General features: G+C 43.0%; 1 protein-coding gene across 1 annotated transcript in view; it reads right to left on the bottom strand.

The window, feature by feature from the left end:
- The window catches only part of LOC117368898 (protein MTSS 2-like), a 157,311-nt gene that overhangs the window by 130,335 nt on the left and 7,123 nt on the right, over positions 1 to 19,853 (bottom strand). The window contains exon 2 of the mRNA XM_033962642.1: positions 481 to 542. Coding sequence (XP_033818533.1) covers positions 481 to 542 — 62 coding nt within the window. The remainder of the gene's footprint in view (positions 1 to 480; positions 543 to 19,853) is intronic.

The following is a 19,853-nucleotide window of genomic DNA, read 5'->3' as shown; positions in this document are numbered from 1 at the left end:
AACTTTTTTTAACTTTTTATAAGGCCTTTATGTAAACTGTAACTTTATGATAACTATAGATACATCTCTCTATTAGTTTGCAACAGAATTTGACAACTGAGTACTTATCTTAAACGTTGTCATTGTTAGTTCAAAAGTTGCCTGTAAGTTGCCAAAAATTGCTGACGTGGCCAGCGTTTCGTGGACATATCACTCGGTCCACTTGGAGCAGGAGCAGTTACGCTGAAGTTTCAGTCCATGATAGGACTTTGCGTAAGCTCCCATTCTGAGGCCTTTTCCTGAGTAGTTATAACTATTGTAGAATTAATTTCAGACACACACTCTCTGGAAGTGGTATTTGGTATCATTTACTGTTTAAATTGTATGACATTTTACTTTACTAATTACAAATGAAAGAAACCAGCATAACAATAATCTGTTCCTTCATTCTCTCGCATAAAGCAAGCCAAAACAAACATACAAGAAATGTTATTTACTTACCGCAACTGTGTTTGTAACTTTATGGCTTTGCTGATAAAGTCCTCCCAAGTGGGGTAACTAGACTGAAAAATAAAATAAAAAATATAGTGTGTGAAATACAGTGACACTATTTGTACCCAATTCAAGTGCTACTTGTCCTATGCCTAGAGGATATGAATTGGTCTTGATCCTCTTCCCCTTCCCACCAATGTATTTGCATAGCCCTCCTTCAAGAGCCTTGATAATAAAAAATTTAAAAAAAAACCAAAACCCCAACAATTTATGAAGACCTAATTATTCCAGCAAGCTTTCAGTGATGAGACAATTTAGGCCAAGTATGTAACCTGATGACAGCTAGTATCGTAGGTGAATTAAATTATTCTGCAGTTTATCCATTTCTGTATGTGTTTGTACACTGCCTAGAAATGCAGACACTGCAGATTAGAAATTTACTATGGTCCCCTTTTATCAAGCTCTGTATGGGTTTTGGGTTTTTTTTTTTTTTTTATCACAGACTGCTTTGGTAAAAGTTCCAACACTCATAGGAATTTTACGAGTGTCGGAGCTTTTACCACAGCGGTCTGTGATTTTTTTTTTTTTTTTAAACCAAAACAAACCTTACACAGCTTGCTAAAGGGGGCCTATATTAATAAATAAAATTTACCCTGTGTCCTCTTTACTATTAGAGTTATGGAAAAATTATGTTCTTACCTGTTAATTTTCTTTCCTTTAGACGCAGCAGATGAATCCAGAGACCAATGGGATAGCACACATCTACCAGCAGGCGGAGACAGAGAAACTGATTAACAGGTGGTCCTATTGGCTGGCACTCCTGTATCTCCAGTATAGCTCCTTGCCCAAGCATCCATAACCATCAATAGGCATAGCATGTAAAAAAACTTATTTCCCATAACAAATCTCAAAAGGCAATAATACAGTATACAACCATCAATAATAACAAACTTCGAAAGTTGCAAAAGAAAAAACTGACAAGACAATATCCAGAAAGGGTGGGGTTCTGGATTCATCTGCTGCGTCTAAAGGAAAGAAAATTAACAGGTAACATAGAAACATAGAAACATAGAAATAGACGGCAGATAAGGGCCCACGGCCCATCTAGTCTGCCCACCCTAATGTCCCTCCCCTACCTTTGCCCTGTGAATAGATCCCATGTGCCGATCCCATTTGGCCTTAAAATCAGGCACGCTGCTGGCCTCAATCACCTGTAGTGGAAGACTATTCCAGCGATCAACCACTCTTTCAGCGAAAAAGAATTTCCTGGTGTCACCTCGTAGTTTCCCGCCCCTGATTTTCAATGGATGTCCCTCTTGTTGTCGTGGGACCCTTGAAAAAGAAGATATCTTCCTCCGCCTCGATGCGGCCCGTAAGATACTTGAACGTCTCGATCATGTCTCCCCTCTCTCTGCGCTCCTCGAGCGAGTATAGCTGTAATTTGTCAAGCCGTTTTTCGTATGGAAGATCCTTGAGTCCCGAGACCATCCGGGTGGCCATTCTTTGCACCAACTCCAGTCTCAGCACATCCTTTCGATAATGCGGCCTCCAGAATTGCACACAGTATTCCAGGTGGGGCCTCACCATGGATCTATACAATGGCATAATGACTTCCGCCTTACGACTAACGAAACCCCTTCGTATGCAGCCCATGATTTGTCTTGCCTTGGACGAAGCCTGCTCCACTTGATTGGCAGACTTCATGTCCTCACTGACGATTACCCCCAAGTCTCGTTCTGCTACCGTTTTTGCTAGGATCTCGCCATTAAGGGTATAAGACTTGCATGGATTCTGACTGCCCAGGTGCATAACTTTGCATTTTTTGGCATTGAAGTTGAGTTGCCATGTCCTAGACCATTGCTCCAGTAGGAGTAGGTCGTGCATCATGTTGTCGGGCATTGAATCTTCGTCTGTTGTGCATTTGCCCACTACATTACTCAGTTTGGCGTCATCGGCGAATAATGTTATTTTACCTCGAAGCCCTTCTGCCAAGTCTCTTATAAAGATGTTGAATAGGATTGGGCCCAAGACTGAGCCCTGTGGTACTCCACTAATCACCTCCGTCATTTCAGAGGGGGTGCCGTTCACCACCACCCTTTGGAGCCTACCTCCAAGCCAGCTCCCAACCCATTTCGTCAATGTGTCACCTAATCCTATAGAACTCATCTTGCTCAGTAACCTGCGGTGTGGTACGCTATCGAATGCTTTGCTAAAGTCCAGGTACACGATGTCCAGGGACTCCCCAATATCCAGCTTCCCTGTCACCCAGTCAAAGAAGCTGATCAGGTTGGATTGGCAGGATCTCCCCTTAGTAAATCCATGTTGTCGGGGATCCCGTAGATTCTCCTCAACCAGGATCTTATCTAATTGGTGTTTGATTAGAGTTTCCATTAGTTTGCTCACTATCGATGTTAGACTCACTGGTCTGTAGTTTGCTGTCTCCATCTTTGAGCCTTTCTTGTGGAGTGGAATGACGTTAGCCGTCCTCCAGTCCAACGGGACGCTGCCTGTACTAAGGAAGAGGTTGAAGAGCGCGGACAGTGGCTCTGCCAAGACATCACTCAGCTCCCTAAGCACCCTGGGGTGCAGGTTGTCCGGCCCCATTGCTTTGTTAACCTTGAGCTTTGACAGCTCACCGTAGACACTGCTGGGCGTAAACTCAAAGTTACTAAACGGGTCAACTGAGCCAACCCTTGTCTGTAGCTGAGGGCCGAGCCCTGGCGCTTCTCAGGTGAAGACTGAGCAGAAGTATTCATTTAATAGTTGGGCTTTTTCCGAATCCTTTTCCACATAGTCTCCGTCTGGTTTCCTAAGACGTACAATCCCGCCTGAGTTTTTTCTTCTATCACTGATATACCTGAAGAAGGATTTATCTCCCTTCTGGATGTTCTTTGCTAGAGACTCCTCCATGAGGAATTTAGCCTCCCTGACTGCTGTTTTGACGGCTTTTGATTTGGTCAGGTAGTCTGCTCTAGAGTCCTGCTTCCCTGATTGTTTGTAAGAGATGAATGCTTTTTTCTTCTCCTTGATCAGGTCTGAGATCTCCGCAGTAAACCATGTGGCTTATTGTTCCTTCGCCGTTTACTTACTGATTTTACATAGCGGTTTGTTGCTTCTTGTATGGTTGCTTTCAAAGTCGACCACATGTCTTCCACGTTATCGGTTTCTTTTTGGCTTTGTAGCGCCTGGTGAACGAAGTCTCCCATTTCTTTGAAATTTGTGTCCTTGAATTTGAGGACTTTGGTTAGTGTAGTAGATTTAGTGAAACCTTTCCTGATATTGAACCATACCATGTTGTGGTCACTGGAGGCCAATGTGTCGCCCACCGAGACCTCTGTGACACTTTCTCCATTGGTAAGTATCAGGTCCAGTATTGCCTGATCCCTTGTCGGTTCCAACACCAGTTGCCTGAGGCTTGCTCCTTTCATAGAGTTTAATAGTCTCCTGCTGCTGCCGGAAGCAGAAGTAAGTGTAACCCAATCCACATCAGGCATGTTGAAGTCACCTAGCAATACTGTGTCCCCACGCAAGGTGATATTTTCTATATCTTCGATTATTTCCATATCCAGGTCATCCTGTTGTCTTGGGGGTCTGTAAATTACACCAAGATACAAGCATTTGTCCTTCCCTCTGGCCAAATTAACCCAAAGGATTCCTCAGTATACTGGACATCTGAGATTCTCGTGACCTTAATGTCATCTTTAGTATATAATGCTACACCCCCTCCCATCCTACCATCTCTGTCCCGGCGAAGCAAGTTGTAACCCGGTATGACCATGTCCCACCCGTGGGAGTCTGTGAGCCAGGTTTCGGATATCGCCACCACATCCAGGTCGGCATTCCTTATTTCTGTTTCCAATTCCAGGATCTTGTTTCCTAAACTGTGTGCGTTGACGTACATAACCCTCCATGTTATATTTTTGTTACGTCTCAGTGGGGATATTCCTGCTTGAGCTATTTGAACACCTTTAGCATTGTTTGTGTTATTTGTGCTTTCCTGAGGCCCAGAACCACAATGTGTACTCCCCATATACCCAGAACTACAGTGTGTACTCCCCCTAGACCCGGAATTACAATGTGACCCATAAATATGATGTGACCCTACTCCCGACTCAAAAGTGTGTGCACTCACCCATGACCCAGAATTTCGGTGACTACTTTCCTCAGCCTCAAAAATGTATTGGCATTTTAGTTCGCCTGGTATGTTATTTGTGCCTGTACCCTCCCCCGACTTACCTAGTTTAAAGCCCTGTTGAGTAGGCGGGCTAGGCGGTGTCCAAGGACATTCTTCCCTCTTCTGGTTAGGTGTAGCCCGTCGTGTCCCTGTAGTCCTTGCAATGCTTCTCCATGGTGCAGAAACCCGAAGTTCATCTCCTTGCACCATCCTCGCAGCCAGTCGTTCGCCCTCTGTATTCGATCCTCTCTGGCTCTGCCCTTGCCCCTCATAAGAACATAATTTTTCCTTCCTTAGCAACAGCAGCAGATGAATCCAGAGACCAATGGGATGTAGCAAAGCAATCCTCAATCTGGGTGGGAAGCAAACACCGCCTCTGCAACAACCGAAGCACTAAACGCATTTACCACATGCGCCCCCACATCCAACCAGTAATGCTGAAAGAAAGCACTCTCGGAAGACCAAGTAGCCACGAGACAAAACTCCTCCAAGGAAAAAACCTCTGGACCGAGTCCAAGAAGTAGCCATCGCTCTGGGGAATGGTCATGAAGTTCTTTCGCCAACTGCTTCCCTGCCATCAAGCAAGCGTAAAGAATGTCCTCCTGGATCCATTGAACGATGTAGGCTTTGAACACCGCCATACGTTTGAGGCGTCCCGTGAAGAATACAAAAAGGTGATCTAAACAACTAAAAGTCATTAGAAACCTTGCTCGAGGAGAACGCTACGCACTTTCAAAAAATGCAATGAATAAAAGCACGTCTCCCCATTTTTCCTCCCAAGAAGAAGGAAGGAAAAATGAGAGCGTCATAAAAGAAAGGATGACACCTCCTTAGAAAGAAATTGTGGAACTGTCCAAACTGACACCCCAGATTTTGTAAATCAGAAATAGGAATCCTCGCTAAACAAGGCCTGCAACTCAGAAAACCGCCGAGCTGAAGCCAAGGCCACAAGAAGCCCCGTGTTCAACGGCACATCCCTTTAGAGTCTTAAAAGACAAGGATGAAATGAAGCCTTCGGTAAACTGCGAAGAAGTACCTTAAGACTGTACTCTGGACAGGGCTTTCTAAGAGGTGTACGAATATACCGTACTCCGTTTAGGAACTGAACTACATGAAGCTGAGATGTAAACAAAGAGCAATATACCTAGCCCTTGTAACAAGCTAAGAATGGCACTTGAAGCTGAAGGGAATTGAATGCTAAGCCCTAGGCAATACACTTGTGCCAAAAAAGAACTCTGGAAGGGTGCAAATGTTGAGAAGTACCCAAAAAAGGAAAAACCTCCAAAAGGAAGCAGAAGCCACAGGTGAAGACGTCTGTATCACCTGAATAAGAGAAGAAACAACCTGCTTCGCATAACCCTTACATGTCAGCCATGACTTTTCAAAAGCTAGGTCGTAATACCAAAGTAGTACAAATATCCATGTTGATCGGACCCTAGGTGAGCAAATCTGGAGATACCAGGAAACTCAACAGTCCAGCTTGTCGAAAGACTCATCAGATCCGCATAGCAAGGATGGCGCAGCCAATCCAGAGATTCTACAAATACTATGCCCTGAAAGCGAGCTTGAGATGGCAAATCCAATCCATCATCAGCCAGGGGAAAACACTGAAAAAAGAGAAACCAGAGGCGAGAAAGAAGCCACACTGCTACCCCCTCTGATTCCCACTCCCTGTACCCGCCGAAGAAGTTAGGAAGCTTAGAATTTTGAGACAAGGCCATGAGGTCTAGTTCCAGGAGATCTCACTTCCATAAAAAGAGCTGGAACGCCTGAACCAAAATTCTCAATATCCAGGATGTAGAAGATTTCACTATTACTAACATTTACACTTTCTAGAGAATACACAGCGCTGTACACTGTAACATACAATAAATGGGCCATGCTCAGATTTTGCGGAGAAAAAGTCTATCCAAACTCTTTTCCTGACCCATAAAATGATCTGCCAACAGAAGAGGAAGATGAAGTAGTACCACAACTTTACCCGAAGATGAAGTAGTACCACAACTTTACCCGACAACTGAGTACATCACCTACTGCCCAGGCTGTAGAGAAATACCCCCATCATAATACTGACTGAAAAGACCTTCAGCGTCATTCCAGAAAAATGGTCTGAAGCTCCAGAAATGGTAGCCTGACAATGCTCTAGAGTAGAAGAATGAACAAGTACCGAGTCACCTCTTAAGACCAGACTCCTGGAGCTGAGGATGGACCCCCCAACCCGGGAGGTTTGGTGACCATGAGCTAGTCCAGCAAAGACCAAGGCCTTTGAAAAGAGAAATCTCGCTGAGCCACCAAATCATACAGAGCGATGCTTGAGGAGCCTACCAAATAATTGGAGCTCTGAGATACCGGGAACTACCGGAACAAAAGCGACTGCTGTAGCGTTATAATGGGAAAGCAAGTTGAAGTTCCCAGTGGAGTCAGCAACATGGATCTTAGAACCTGTACAGAATCCCATACTCTTGGTCATGGTGACCGAAGAAGAATGCAAACCTGAGACTGTGACCCATCGCCCTAGTCTCTGGGAAGAAACACATTTCTCTCCTATATGAATAAAAACATCGCCCCGATATACCTATAAATAGTACAGGAGAAAAGAGCGTTGTGTAGATTTGAAGATTCACGTCCAAAGAACTGAGGAAAAGAAACCACCCTTTCCGTGTCAGTCAAATGGCCTGACTGGAAGACGTCTGAATCAAGCAGTCAGTCAAGAAGAAAGTAGGTGAATTGCCTGGTAGCACCAAAATGGTACCACTGCCCACATTTTCTAAAATGTTCGTGAAGCCTTGGATAGGCAAAATGGCATGTGCTAAAACCGAAAGCGCTGCTTCAAGAAAGGCAAGCAAACCTAGTGCTGATTCAGAGTCCATAGTGAAAATGTAAATATTCTCCCAGTTTTTCTGCAGAAATGTGTAACCCTGAGACACTAATTCAGCAGAATGGGATCCAGCCTGCCCAATGCCCCCATCTTGAGCACCATGCAGTAAGTGGAACAACGTCCCTTAGTTCCTGAAGAACTACAAGAACTGCCCTGAGGACCAGTAACACTTAGGAAAACACAAAACATAGAGACTCCAAGAACGAACCGGAAACCTGAGGATGCAAAGTTGCAAGCATCCTGAAAAATGTACACAGCCCCCTGACCTGACATTATAGCGTCTTCCCCTTCATGAGAAAGCCTGAAGAGTCATTGGAAGAAGTCAAGATCCTCTCAGAATGAAGTGAACGGCAGGATGAGAACTGTAGGATCTGTAAGAAGAAAGAAATTCTCCTAGGAAAAATCAAGTTTCGCAATGTAAAGAGGAGTATACTGGAACCATGAAAACAGTACTAACTCCATGCAACGTGAGCAAAATACGTATGTCCTTTAAAGTGAATACATACTAGACGCAATCAAGATGCTGCATCTACCGCCCTGTGGAAAACAACAGCATCCTAACAGGTATCAGACAAAGCTCACATCGCCGAGAGCTTCAGGGATGAGGCTAACAGCCACATAGCACCTGCTCCTCCGCAGGTTTGATAGAATAGGTAACTGGCTCCTGGTTAGAAGGAGCTGTACAGCCCTTCTTGTCTGGTCAGGGGGTCCATTAAGCATGAACCATGAGAAAATGGCGACAGGAGAAACCAGCATGATAAGCATGGAAATCTGAAGTCCAGGCCCCCTCAGAAATAGAGAAAGAGAGTCCTGGCCACAGAAAGATGCAAAGTGTCATTATGGCCATAGAGACAGCGCGAACTTGGAAACAACCGAAGCACTAAACGCATCTACTGCATGCGCCCCCACATCCAACCAGACACATGCAGTGTAGCACAGAGGCCCAAATAAGGACAGTTACCAACAAACAAAGGCTCAATCTGCCCCAAGAGAGACAATGAGATACCCATGTGAAATACAGGGCACTATCTTACTGCTGATCTCACTGTGCCGTGAGTTGCCGTATGTTGGCTCAGTCCAGAGATAAACCGAGATTGGGTGACCTAGCACAGGTCAGAGTCTGTCTGGTAATCCCCTTGAGTGCTAACCCCAGAGTCCGATTAAACTAGCAGCTTCCTTCAAGGGAATACAGCAGGAACACAGACATAGACATATAAATCTGCCCAAGCTTGTCCCAAAGCTGGTGAAACACGTACAACTTGTCTGAACCGGAAAGGAGAGAAGCCGCGGCATACCCTGACCAAAGTCAGCTGTAAATAAACTACTGGAATGCTGCAGCACTCCCGCCATCACCGGAGACCCAAGCGCACGCCTGATTCTCGCCAACACGTGGCTGCTGCATCAACGCTCCTAGAAACATAGTCGGATTCAAGCTCAGCAAAATTTACCCTGCCACAGCCTGCACAGAAAGAAAATCAGACTCGGGGAATAACCAGAAGAATGTTGCGGTGCTTCCCACAGCGCCGGAAAATACATGTCCCATCTCATGCATGTTGCTATAAAACGGCACCTGCACAATCAGTGCACATGGCCATAGTAACATAGTAGATGACGGCATATAAAGACCCGAATGGTCCATCCAGTCTGCCCAACCTGATTCAATTTAAATTTTTTTTTTTTTTTTTTCTTCTTAGCTATTTCTGGGCAAGAATCCAAAGCTTTACCCAGGACTGTGCTTGGGTTCCAACTGCCGAAATCTCTGTTAAGACTTACTCCAGCCCATCTACACCCTCCCAGCCATTGAAGCCCTCCCCTGCCCATCCTCCACCAAATGGCCATACACAGACACAGACAGTGCAAGTCTGCCCAGTAACTGGCCTAGTTAAATATTTAATATTATTTTCTGATTCTAAATCTTCTGTGTTCATCCCACGCTTCTTTGAACTCAGTCACAGTTTTACTCTTCACCACCGGCAAAAGAGAGCCTCAGAATAAACAGGACTACTACTGCTGCACTGAAACCCAACGAGGAGAACAAGTGCAAGCATGAAATCGCACCGCTACTGTCGCGCTGTAACCAACAAGGAAACTAAGCGCGGGCATGCAAAGGGTGGGAAAGTCCTGGCTCCCTCAACGGATTTCTAGTCATAAAAAAAAAAACAGCCTCAATAAAATATCCATTCCTTAAATGTACGTTGACCGAACCATAGTACTAAGACTCCCAAACAGAACCTGAAGTTCAAACAATAGTCAAAAAAACACATCAAACTCACAAGCTTGTTGTTAGGGCCAATTGAAGCCAGTAAGAGTTGGTTGTGCAGCACTAACAGGGCAAAATGTAGCAACTGTGGTCTCCCTTTATTTATTTATTTTTTTAAACAGAGAAGGGAAAGAAGAAAAAATGGAGACCCAGTCAGACCCTCTATCATTGGAGGGAGGGTGAGGCAGGGACCTGGGGGGACCCAGGTGTAATCCCTAAAGCCGGCACCATTCAGCCGGACACCCCTGTCTCACTGAAGAGAAAATCTCAACTGGAGAAATAGCATCGCCAGCTCACTGAAGAGAAACCTCAACAGGAGAAAATAATTTTCCAGTTACAGCCAGAATTCAGGAGCTAGTTGAATAGCGACCATCACCTGCTGGGAGATAGAGCATACTGGAGATACAGGAGGAGTGCCAACCAATAGGACCACCTGTTAATCAGTTTCTCTATCTCCGCCTGCTGGTAGATGTGTGCTATCCCATTGGTCTCTGGATTCATCTGCTGCTGTTGCTAAGGAAATTTCATTTATTTCAAACCTATCCCTTTTGTAGAAAAGGTAACAAAAATATATAAAAACATAAATACTTAATCATAATCAGACTCTCTCCCACCCCTTACATTTCAAAAACTCAACCTAATCCATATATAATTCTATACTGTTCCCATACTTTTCAACTGCTATCTTAAAGAAATCAGATCCTTCATTTGACATTATTATTGATCTGTTCTAAAGAGATTGAAAAGAACTGGTTTCCAGAAACAACCAATCTCTAACTTCTTAAACTGAAAGCAAGAACTGCATCAGTTTCTGAATGAAGCGACTAATTGGGCAAATGCTTATAAAGTCAGCAGCAACTAGTGCCCTTGTTGGAGTTTAAAAGAAAGCAAATGAAGGCTTGCTATTTGGGGAGATAATGCTAGCGCATGTTCTGTTAACCGCTACATTCTGGATTGTATTTATTGACTTAATATTCTGCTTAGTGGATTTCAATGAATAACTGTCACCTATTTATAAACTTTTATATACTACTCAGGGAATTTATATAAATACTCTAGTGACAAAATACTAGGGCAGTCCAATCTAGAACATCAGAGGGACAAACTCAAGACTGTGAAAAAGACTTGATGAATGAAAGATGCTTCAAGGAAAAATATGAACTTTTAAGGATTTGGATCTGCTGGTATAAGCCTTCAAAATACAAGTGTTATGGAAGCCCAATTTTCATGCTTTAAAAAGTTGAGAGAAAAGAATGCTGACAATTCTAGTGGTAATGGTGGATGACCCATACCTGAACCTATACAAGGGACAATGGGCAGTTATTAAACAATTAAGGCCTTCAACTAGTTTTAGCCAGTGTCATCAAATAAGAAGCAATATATGTACTGAAGCAATCAATCATCTTCAAGTTATTTTTGTTACCTTCAAGAAATCCTACAACTGTCTCTGCTACCCCTTTAACTTTTTAAAATCTTTATATCTTAAGATCAACCACAGAAAATGAGATTTCCGTCAATGGCTGGATAAGGTGAGTCAGCTGATTCAGTCACATTATGTTACATTTCTACCAGATAGTGAAGTTACTCATCTGTAGCTGAGATGTATTCTCCTATAAGGGTGACATCTGATGGGAATCCCAGCACGGACACTGCCCAGCATTCAGAGAATCTCAATGCCTGTGGTGGCACCATACCACACATGAGCAGGTACCTTCCCGTCCAATGTGAGTGCACAGAACGAGCAGTACAGGAATGGGAAAATACTCTGCCAGCAGTAGGGACCGCCACTTCCCAATTCCAGTAGACAAGACTCAGAAGCACTAAAACATTTCTCACATTGGTCCTCTCTACTTCTGTGTTCTCTTCTGCATTTTAGAATATAGGTGACAAGAGGCTGTGTGGTCAGGTCCCAGTATGGCAAAACACCAATTGTGAATGCGAGTCAAAATTGTTTTGCCGCATCTAGTACACTTTAAAACCACTGAGAATTTTAAGGGACAACGGGCAGAAACAATTGAAGCAAAATCAAACATTTCAATTTTTAATTAAAAACGGGAAGCGGCACAAAAATAAAAACCTCAACGGGCCACAAAAAAAAAAAAAAGGAGACAGAAAAAGCACCAAAGAAAGCCCCAAAATTTTAAGATTCTTCTGAAATGCTTGGCAGCATCCATGCCAAAGCTCCATCAGATGACATCTCCCATATGTGAGAACACAATGTCCCACTTGTCCTCAGAAAAACCTACTCAACTTGAAAGGAAGGAAATTTTTTTCCCTCTTTTTTTACAACTGCTTACTATACTGCATTTAGTACCTCAGCTACAGCAAAGTGTTTTAAAAAAGTATTTATTCTACACGAGCTGCATCTTTCCAGAAACTTCAAATTTTTGGCAAATGAAGTAATTGGTGCCGCTGAGTCACTATTTTCCTCTTAAGCTTGACTGTTTTTTTCTATATGAAAAATTTATAGTTTCTTGGAATCTATTTTTAACATTCTTTTCCAGCTCCTTATTTTTTTCCAAATGCCAAAAAAAAAGTTTCCTTTGGTAGCAACAGATGTGCAAAACATAAATAGTGATAGAATGAATATGATTCAATACTATTGCACACAGCTCTGCAGAAGTTATTGATGCTCATCCAGGTCCTCAAAATATCTTGGTTTAAGTGAAACAGAAAAAAATCAGCACCAATTATGATGGAGTGCCTGACTGGTCAAATTCAACCCAATAATCATGCAGTTAAAAACCAAACAAAAAAAACAACCCTAACCTACCACACTGCTTAAGACTTTCACTGGCCATTACCTCTATTTACGATTCCTCAGTTATACATTTGCTATTTGTTAAATAAAATGCCAATCAAAATGACCAGCACTCCTTCATAAAACCTTCTGCAGCCATCTTGAGATATCAAGTAGCCAAGAGGAAAATAGAAACCACGCTAAATGGAAATTAAAGTATTCCATTTGCAGAAGCAGAAAAATATGAGAAAGAGTTGACAAGATGAGAGAACATAAGTGGAAAAACAGTGGTCCTAGCCAACTATAAAATGGCAGCAAATCATTATGTAAGAAAAGTAAACAAAAACATATATGGCTCTACAAACAAAAGGCGATTACATCTGCAGATGACACAAAACTATCCAAAGCTCTTAAAACATATGCCAACACATGCCAACTAAGAAAAACTGCATGAGGTCCTTAGGAATTTGGAAGGTCGGGCATCTTTTCTTGAGTGGCAGCTCCTACACAATAACGTAGCATCAACTATCTATGATTTGGATTATTCTTCCAACATGTATCACTTTGCACTTGCCCAGATGAAATTTCATCTGCCATTTGGATGCCCAGTCTTCTATTTTCCTAAGGTAAATTTTCTTACACTGTGTATCAGTAATATTTTGCTATATAAAATCTCTCTATCCCCCTCCATGTACCATCTTCCCTTCCTCTCCTCCATTATTTGCAATTTCTTCTCCCCTCATCATGCATGTCTTCCTCAACTCTCCCATCTTTCCATCTCCCCCTTTAGCATCAGATTTTCTTCCTCTTACCTCTTCCCACCCCCTGTGCCATCAGATATCCTTCCTCTCCTTCTTCCCTGCACTCCAAGCCTTGCTTCTTCAGGTTGCGGTATCGTCAGTGACTCTCACGTACTACCTGTTGCCAACCCGGAAGTTTCCCCTCTGCCGCAGAGAGACTTCCAAGTCAGCAGCAGGCAGCATATTGGAATAGCTGCCAATACTGCAACAAGATTCAATGATAATTTGCTCCCCCCCTCGATTTAGTGCTGATTCGGCTTGCCCCCGACTCCAACCTAAAGTAGCAGTGGTAAACAGGCTGCTGCTCCTGGTCTGCCTGTTAGGGCTTTCCCTCTGCTACGTTGCTGATGACATCACTGGTGATGCGGCAGAGGAACACCATGGCAGGCAGTCCAGGAGAAGCCTGTTTCGCCTCGCCTCCAACTCCAACCTAAAGTAGTAGTGGTAATCACCATCGAATTGGGGGCAGGGGGTAGCGAATCATCATTGAATTTCATCAGGTATCGGGTGCTGACTGGGGGAGGGGGGAAACAAATACATTTAATTGAATCTAGAAGCACTATCGCGTACCCCCAAGAAGTGGATTGCACACCATACTGTATGTTGAGAAACACTGGCATATAACACAGTATCCTGGGGTTGTGAGCTCAATCCCAGCCTGCTCCCTGCGACTCTGAGCAAGTCACTTAACCCTCCATTACTCCAGGTACCACAATCAGATTGTGATCCTGCCAAGACAGTTTGGGAAAATACTTAAGAATACCCAATTACTATTAAATGTATTGTAAATTGCTTTGGGTGAATCTTCATGAAAAGGCAGTTAATAAATCCCAACAAATAAAATAAATACTTCTCAGCTGCAAGCATTTAGGACATGCTGGGTAAGGATATCAGGTGGCCAAGGCTGAGGCAGAGCCAAGCACTTATATACATACTTTTCAGAGCCCCAGAAATGTCTACTGAAGAAGAATTGCGAGTTATCTGGCAGACTTGATAGGCCAAAATAATGTCGCCCACACCTCAGATGTAGATGAGCAATTTTAATCAAGGAAAGCAAATGCATGAAAAACTGTTTTGAAATACTGGACACAAGGGGGATCCAAGATGGCTGCGAGATGTTGAGAGCGAATAAGACGCTAGCAGAGACCCGGACAAATATTACCTTTCGCTTTATCGATGCCGAAGAGGAGAGGAAAAGGCGCATCTGGAGCCTCGAGGCGCCCGGAGACTCCTCTCCAGACAACCAGGGAGCATTTTTTGCGGTGACTAAACCAAGAGGCAGTTGCGTCGGGGAGTCGCCCGCTGGAACTGCCAGGAAGTAGTGAGGCCATGGCGAGTTTCCTTGGGCTAGAATCGACTCTGAGCCCCGATGCCAGAACCCCACCCCCTCAACCGCAGTGTGCTAGCTCTCCACGGGAAAGCAGCCAGTCCGAAGAGACAGACTCCGTTTCCCGGGAGGCTGAAATGGGCGAAGCACTTGAGGAGAACGTAACTGCGGTGGGAACAACGAGGGTATTAGAATTGGAGCAAGGCATGCAGCGAGAGAAGACTGCCATCTCAGTGGAAGCTGGGACAATACCTGCAAGTATATTTTCTGTTCCTAAACCCACGAATGTTACCCTAGATTCTATATGGGATTTAGTAATCACTCTGGGACAAACATTGGCACCACAAATTAAAGTATTAGAAGAGAAATTCTCAGAACAAAGAAATGAACTAAATGGACTTAAACAGGAAAATATAATGATGAAAAACAATGTGGAAAAAATAGATAAAAAGATAAGTAAATAAAGAAATAAATCAGGTGCAAACGACACTGATTAAGGATAACCTTAACCTTAGGAGAAAGGTGGAAATGATGGAAAATAACATGCGGTTGAATTATCTTAGATTTTTGAACTTTCCAAAGATTCCTTCTTTATCAGCAAAAGAAGTTTTTGAAAAAGTACTTTTGTGAAGTTCTTAATGTTTCAAATGATGCCTTTCCCCCTTTTTCTAAAATATACTATTTGCCAACACCAAAAAATTTGGAAGAACAACATCCATTAGAACAACAAGGCCAAGGTGAACAGATGGATCTAACAACATTATTGGAATCCTCAATGAGGGAGGGAGCTATTTCAGCTACCCTATTAGCGACGGTGGTCTTATCACCAGACAAAAATTGGATATTACAGCTTTATTTCAAGAATAGACAAAGAATTTCTTGGACATAAAGTTCAAATATTTCCGGACGTGACAAGGGAATCTCAGAAACGAAGGAAAGAATTCTTGCTTCTTAAGCCTGGGGTCACTGCAATGGGGCATTATTTCTTTTACGATATCCTTGCAAATTAAGTACAAGTCTTGCAACTATATTTTCTTTGAACCCTCTCAGTTGACAGGATTTCTCTCTAGGAAGCGCCTTGAAGGGGAAAAAGAAAAACTTAATGCATAAATTCACTCTCAACTAACCGCCTAATTTGTAATTTCAATCTATCTTTTTTCTTTAAATAGTTTTCTCATTCAGGAAACACCTTGGATCCTCAAATTTTGGGACTTTAATTTGATTGAGTAAATAGTAATTTAGTTATATTAAATGTTATTTCTTTTGTTAAGCTATTATGTTGGACTTAATCATATTCTGTACAAGAAGTTTATTCTTGATAATTTGTTTAAAATATAAATAAAGCAAAAAAAAAAAAAAAAAAAAAAAGAAATACTGGACACAGGAGAATCCCCCAGTCTTGTGGCACCAGAGAAATACTTTATTAATGACTGAACTGTAAGTAGCAAAATTTAATGTCAAAGTTAAGAAAAACTCCTGCTGATTCTGGACAGCTCCCCTACAGCGAGGGGTCCGGTACTTAAGGGTAGTAGTCAATGGAGATCACTCTGAGGAAAGGGATGTTGCCAGTGGTGTGCCTCAAGGTACAGTTCTTGAGCCTCCTCTTTTTAAGATTTTTGTAAGTGATATTGCTAAAGGGCTGTCTGATAAGATTTGCCTCTTTGCAGATATCAAATTCTGCAAGACATCCCTGATATATGGATAACATGAAGGAAGGACCTACTCTACTCTTTACTCATCTTTCTCTGTCTGCCACCTTCGATGCTGTTGAACACCTTGATAGGCTGTCCTTGTTGGGATTCCAGGGTTCTGCCCTCTCCTGGTTTTCTTCCTATCGCACCTTCAGTGTATGCAGTGGTGGTTCCTCCTCCACAGCCTTCCCACTATCAATTGGTGTACCTCAAGGCTCTGTCCTAGGACCACTCCTTTTCTCAATCTACACATGCTCACTTGGAGCGCTGATCTCCTCTATGCTGACGACTTCCAGATCTACCTCTCTGCGCCAAATATCTCTACTGAAACCCAGATGAGTCTCAGCCTGCCTGACATTGCCACCTGGATGTCTCACTGCCATCTAAATTTTAATATGGCTAAAACAGAGTTGCTCATCTTCCCGCCTAAACCCACCTCTCCACTTCCCTCGTTCTCAGTCTCTGTGGACAATGCTCATATCCTTCTTGTTTTGTCTGTTTGTAATCTTCGGGTCACTGCCCAGATACAACATAACGCTAAAAGCTGCCGCTTCTTCCTCTATATTACCAAACTCCAACCCTTCCTCTCTGAGCACAGTATCCGACTTTGTGCACTGCGTCAGTGAGGAAGAGGGAGCCAGCCTAAAGATAACACCGGGGCGGCATAAAATGGCCAGACGGGAGCAGGCCAGAAGGTAAGGCACAGTATGGAGGGAGGGAGACAACAAAGGTAGGCGGAATGGTAGTGATCGAATTGCATAAGTTTTGAGAATTTATATCTGTCTATTTTGCACTGTTCAGGAAAAAATGCATTTGTTTCTTTTTCTCTGGGGTTGTACTGCATATAGAGTCTTAGGGTTTGTTTGTATACATTAGTACTTTTTAGTTTTTGGTTCCATATTTGCCTAGCGGTTATCTGTGTTCTGGTAGGAATGAATGTTGAGAAGCATACAGTGTGCTTTGTGTAGTTTAATTATGTGTTAATAAGATTATATTGTGTGCATATATGAAAAATGAATGGAAAAAATAGTTTCATAAGTAGTACTATTATGGGGGCAGAGTCTGGGGCAGAGACTGGGCGGGGTGTGGCCACGACTTAGCCGTGTTCTTCAACATTCATAATAACATAGTAACATAGTAGATGACAGCAGATAAAGACCCGAATGTTCCATCCAGTCTGCCCAACCTGATTCAATTTAAATTTTTTTTTTTTTTCTTCTTAGCTATTTCTGGGCAAGAATCCAAAGCTTTACCCGGTACTGTGCTTGGGTTCCAACTGCCGAAATCTCTGTTAAGACTTACTCCAGCCCATCTACACCCTCCCAGCCATTGAAGCCCTCCCCTGCCCATCCAGTCCGCAGAACAGTGCCAGTCCACAAAATAATTATTTTATTTCCGCCTGTCCATAGGTGTAAAAAGGTTGAAAAACACTGATTTAGAATATTGTATAAAATTCTGGAGATCGCTCCTTCAAAAAGATAGAAACAGGATGGAGTTGGTCATCATAAAATGGTCATCATAAAGCACATGGGGACAGACTTGTTAGATGTCATGTATACTTTAGAAGAAAAGTGGGAGGAGATATAATAGAGACATTTAAATACCTACATGGCATAAACGCACATGAGGCGGATCTCTTAATTGAAAAGAAACTCTGGAATGAGGGGCAATAGGATGACGGAATAGATTCATAAGTAACCTCAGAAAATAATTTTTCACACAAAAGGGTAGTGAATGTGTGGCATGGCCTCCCAGTGGAGGAGACAAATAGTATCTGAATTCAAGGAAGCTTGGGACAAATATGTTGGATCTTTAAGGGAGAGCGGATAATAGATGGCATTAGGCAGACTAGATAGGCCATGTAGTCTATCTGCCTTCTTTTTCCCTGTTTTTCTAAGAAGGGGCACAATTGTCCTTAGATTTGGAATGGTTGGGGCCTTGGGGGGGGGTAAGAGTGGTGGGGCTATTAATTTGATCATTTCACAAAGCATGTAAGCACAGGTCATTCCATATCAGTAGTATTATAGGGATATAGTTGGGGAGCTGAACTGAGAGAAGATTGGGAGTGGGTGGTTGTATGGTACCATGACATAACATAAGAAGAGCCTTACTGGGTCAGACCAATGGTCCATCAAGCCCAGTAGCCCATTCTCACAGTGGCCAATCCAGGTCACTAGTACCTGGCCAAAACCCAAGATGTAGCAATATTCCTTGCTACCAATACAGGGCAAGCACTTGCTTCCCCCATGTCTTTCTCAATAACAGACTATGGACTTTTACTCCAGGAACTTGTCCAAATCTTTCTTAGAACAAGCTACGCTATCTGCTCTTACCACATCCTCTGGCAACGCGTTCCAGAGCTTATCTATTCTCTGAGTGATAAAAAATTTTGTCCTATTGGTTTTAAAAGTATTTCTGTGTAACTTCATCTAGTGTCCCCTAGTCTTTGTAATTTTTGACAGAGCGAAAAATCGAACCACTTGTACCCGTTCTACTCTTCTCAGGATTTTGTAGACTTCAATCCTATCTCCCCTCAGCCGTCTCTTTTCCAAGCTGAAGAGCCCTAACCATTTTAGTCTTTCCTCATACAAGAGGAGTTCCATCCCCTTTACCATCTTGGTCTCTCTTCTTTGAACCTTTTCTAGCACCACTATATCTTTCTTGAGATAAGGAGACCAGAACTGAACACAATACTCCAAATTAGGTCACACCATAGAGCGATACAAGGGCATTATGACATTCTTAGTTTTGTTAATCATCCATTTTTTAAATAATTCCCAGCATCCTGTTTGCTTTTTTGGCCTCCGCCACACATTGGGTGGAAGGTTTCATCGTATTGTCTACAATGATACCCAGATCCTTTTCTTGGGCACTAACCCCCAAGTTCAATGCTGTTCAATACTGGGACACCAACTGCATGTTATTGGTCTATTCAAAGCCTTGGAATTGTAGTGTCTTATGATTATAACACATTGTCTTTTCATTAATAAATTACTATTTGAAACAAAAATTTAAATTGATCCTACCAACAAGGCTACTGGCTTATTGGCTACTTTTGCAGTTGCTAGTATGCCAAATGTCTTCACAGAGGCTACCCTAACCTTTCGCTCTGCCTTCCCCCATCACACACACATTCACAAACACATTCTCGATAACCATCAACTTATATATGCTTGTGGCATACACCCTTCCCTCAATACCCCAACCCTCCCACTCAACTTTCTCTTCCTCCCAACCAGCCCTCCTCCCCCATGACGCACACACTCAGTCGTCTCTCCTCCCTCCACAGATACCCAAGTCTCACTGCCTTAACCGCAAACACCCCCCCCCCCAAAAAAAAAAATGATCAAAAGTGGAAGGAAACAAGAGCAGCTGTGCCATCAGGCTACATCCTCCTCTGCACTAAATACAAAATCTAAACCATGCATTTCAAATGTTACATTCAGTATCTGGTGGTAGAGGAGGTGGCTGTGGTTCGACATGCAATTGCTTTTTTCAGCACTGAGGTGGTG

This window comes from Geotrypetes seraphini, chromosome 11, assembly GCF_902459505.1.
Source record: "Geotrypetes seraphini chromosome 11, aGeoSer1.1, whole genome shotgun sequence".
Taxonomy (NCBI): Eukaryota; Metazoa; Chordata; class Amphibia; order Gymnophiona; family Dermophiidae; genus Geotrypetes; species Geotrypetes seraphini.
The sequence above is the reverse complement of the archived record's forward strand: the minus strand, read 5'-3'. Positions and strand labels throughout refer to the sequence as shown.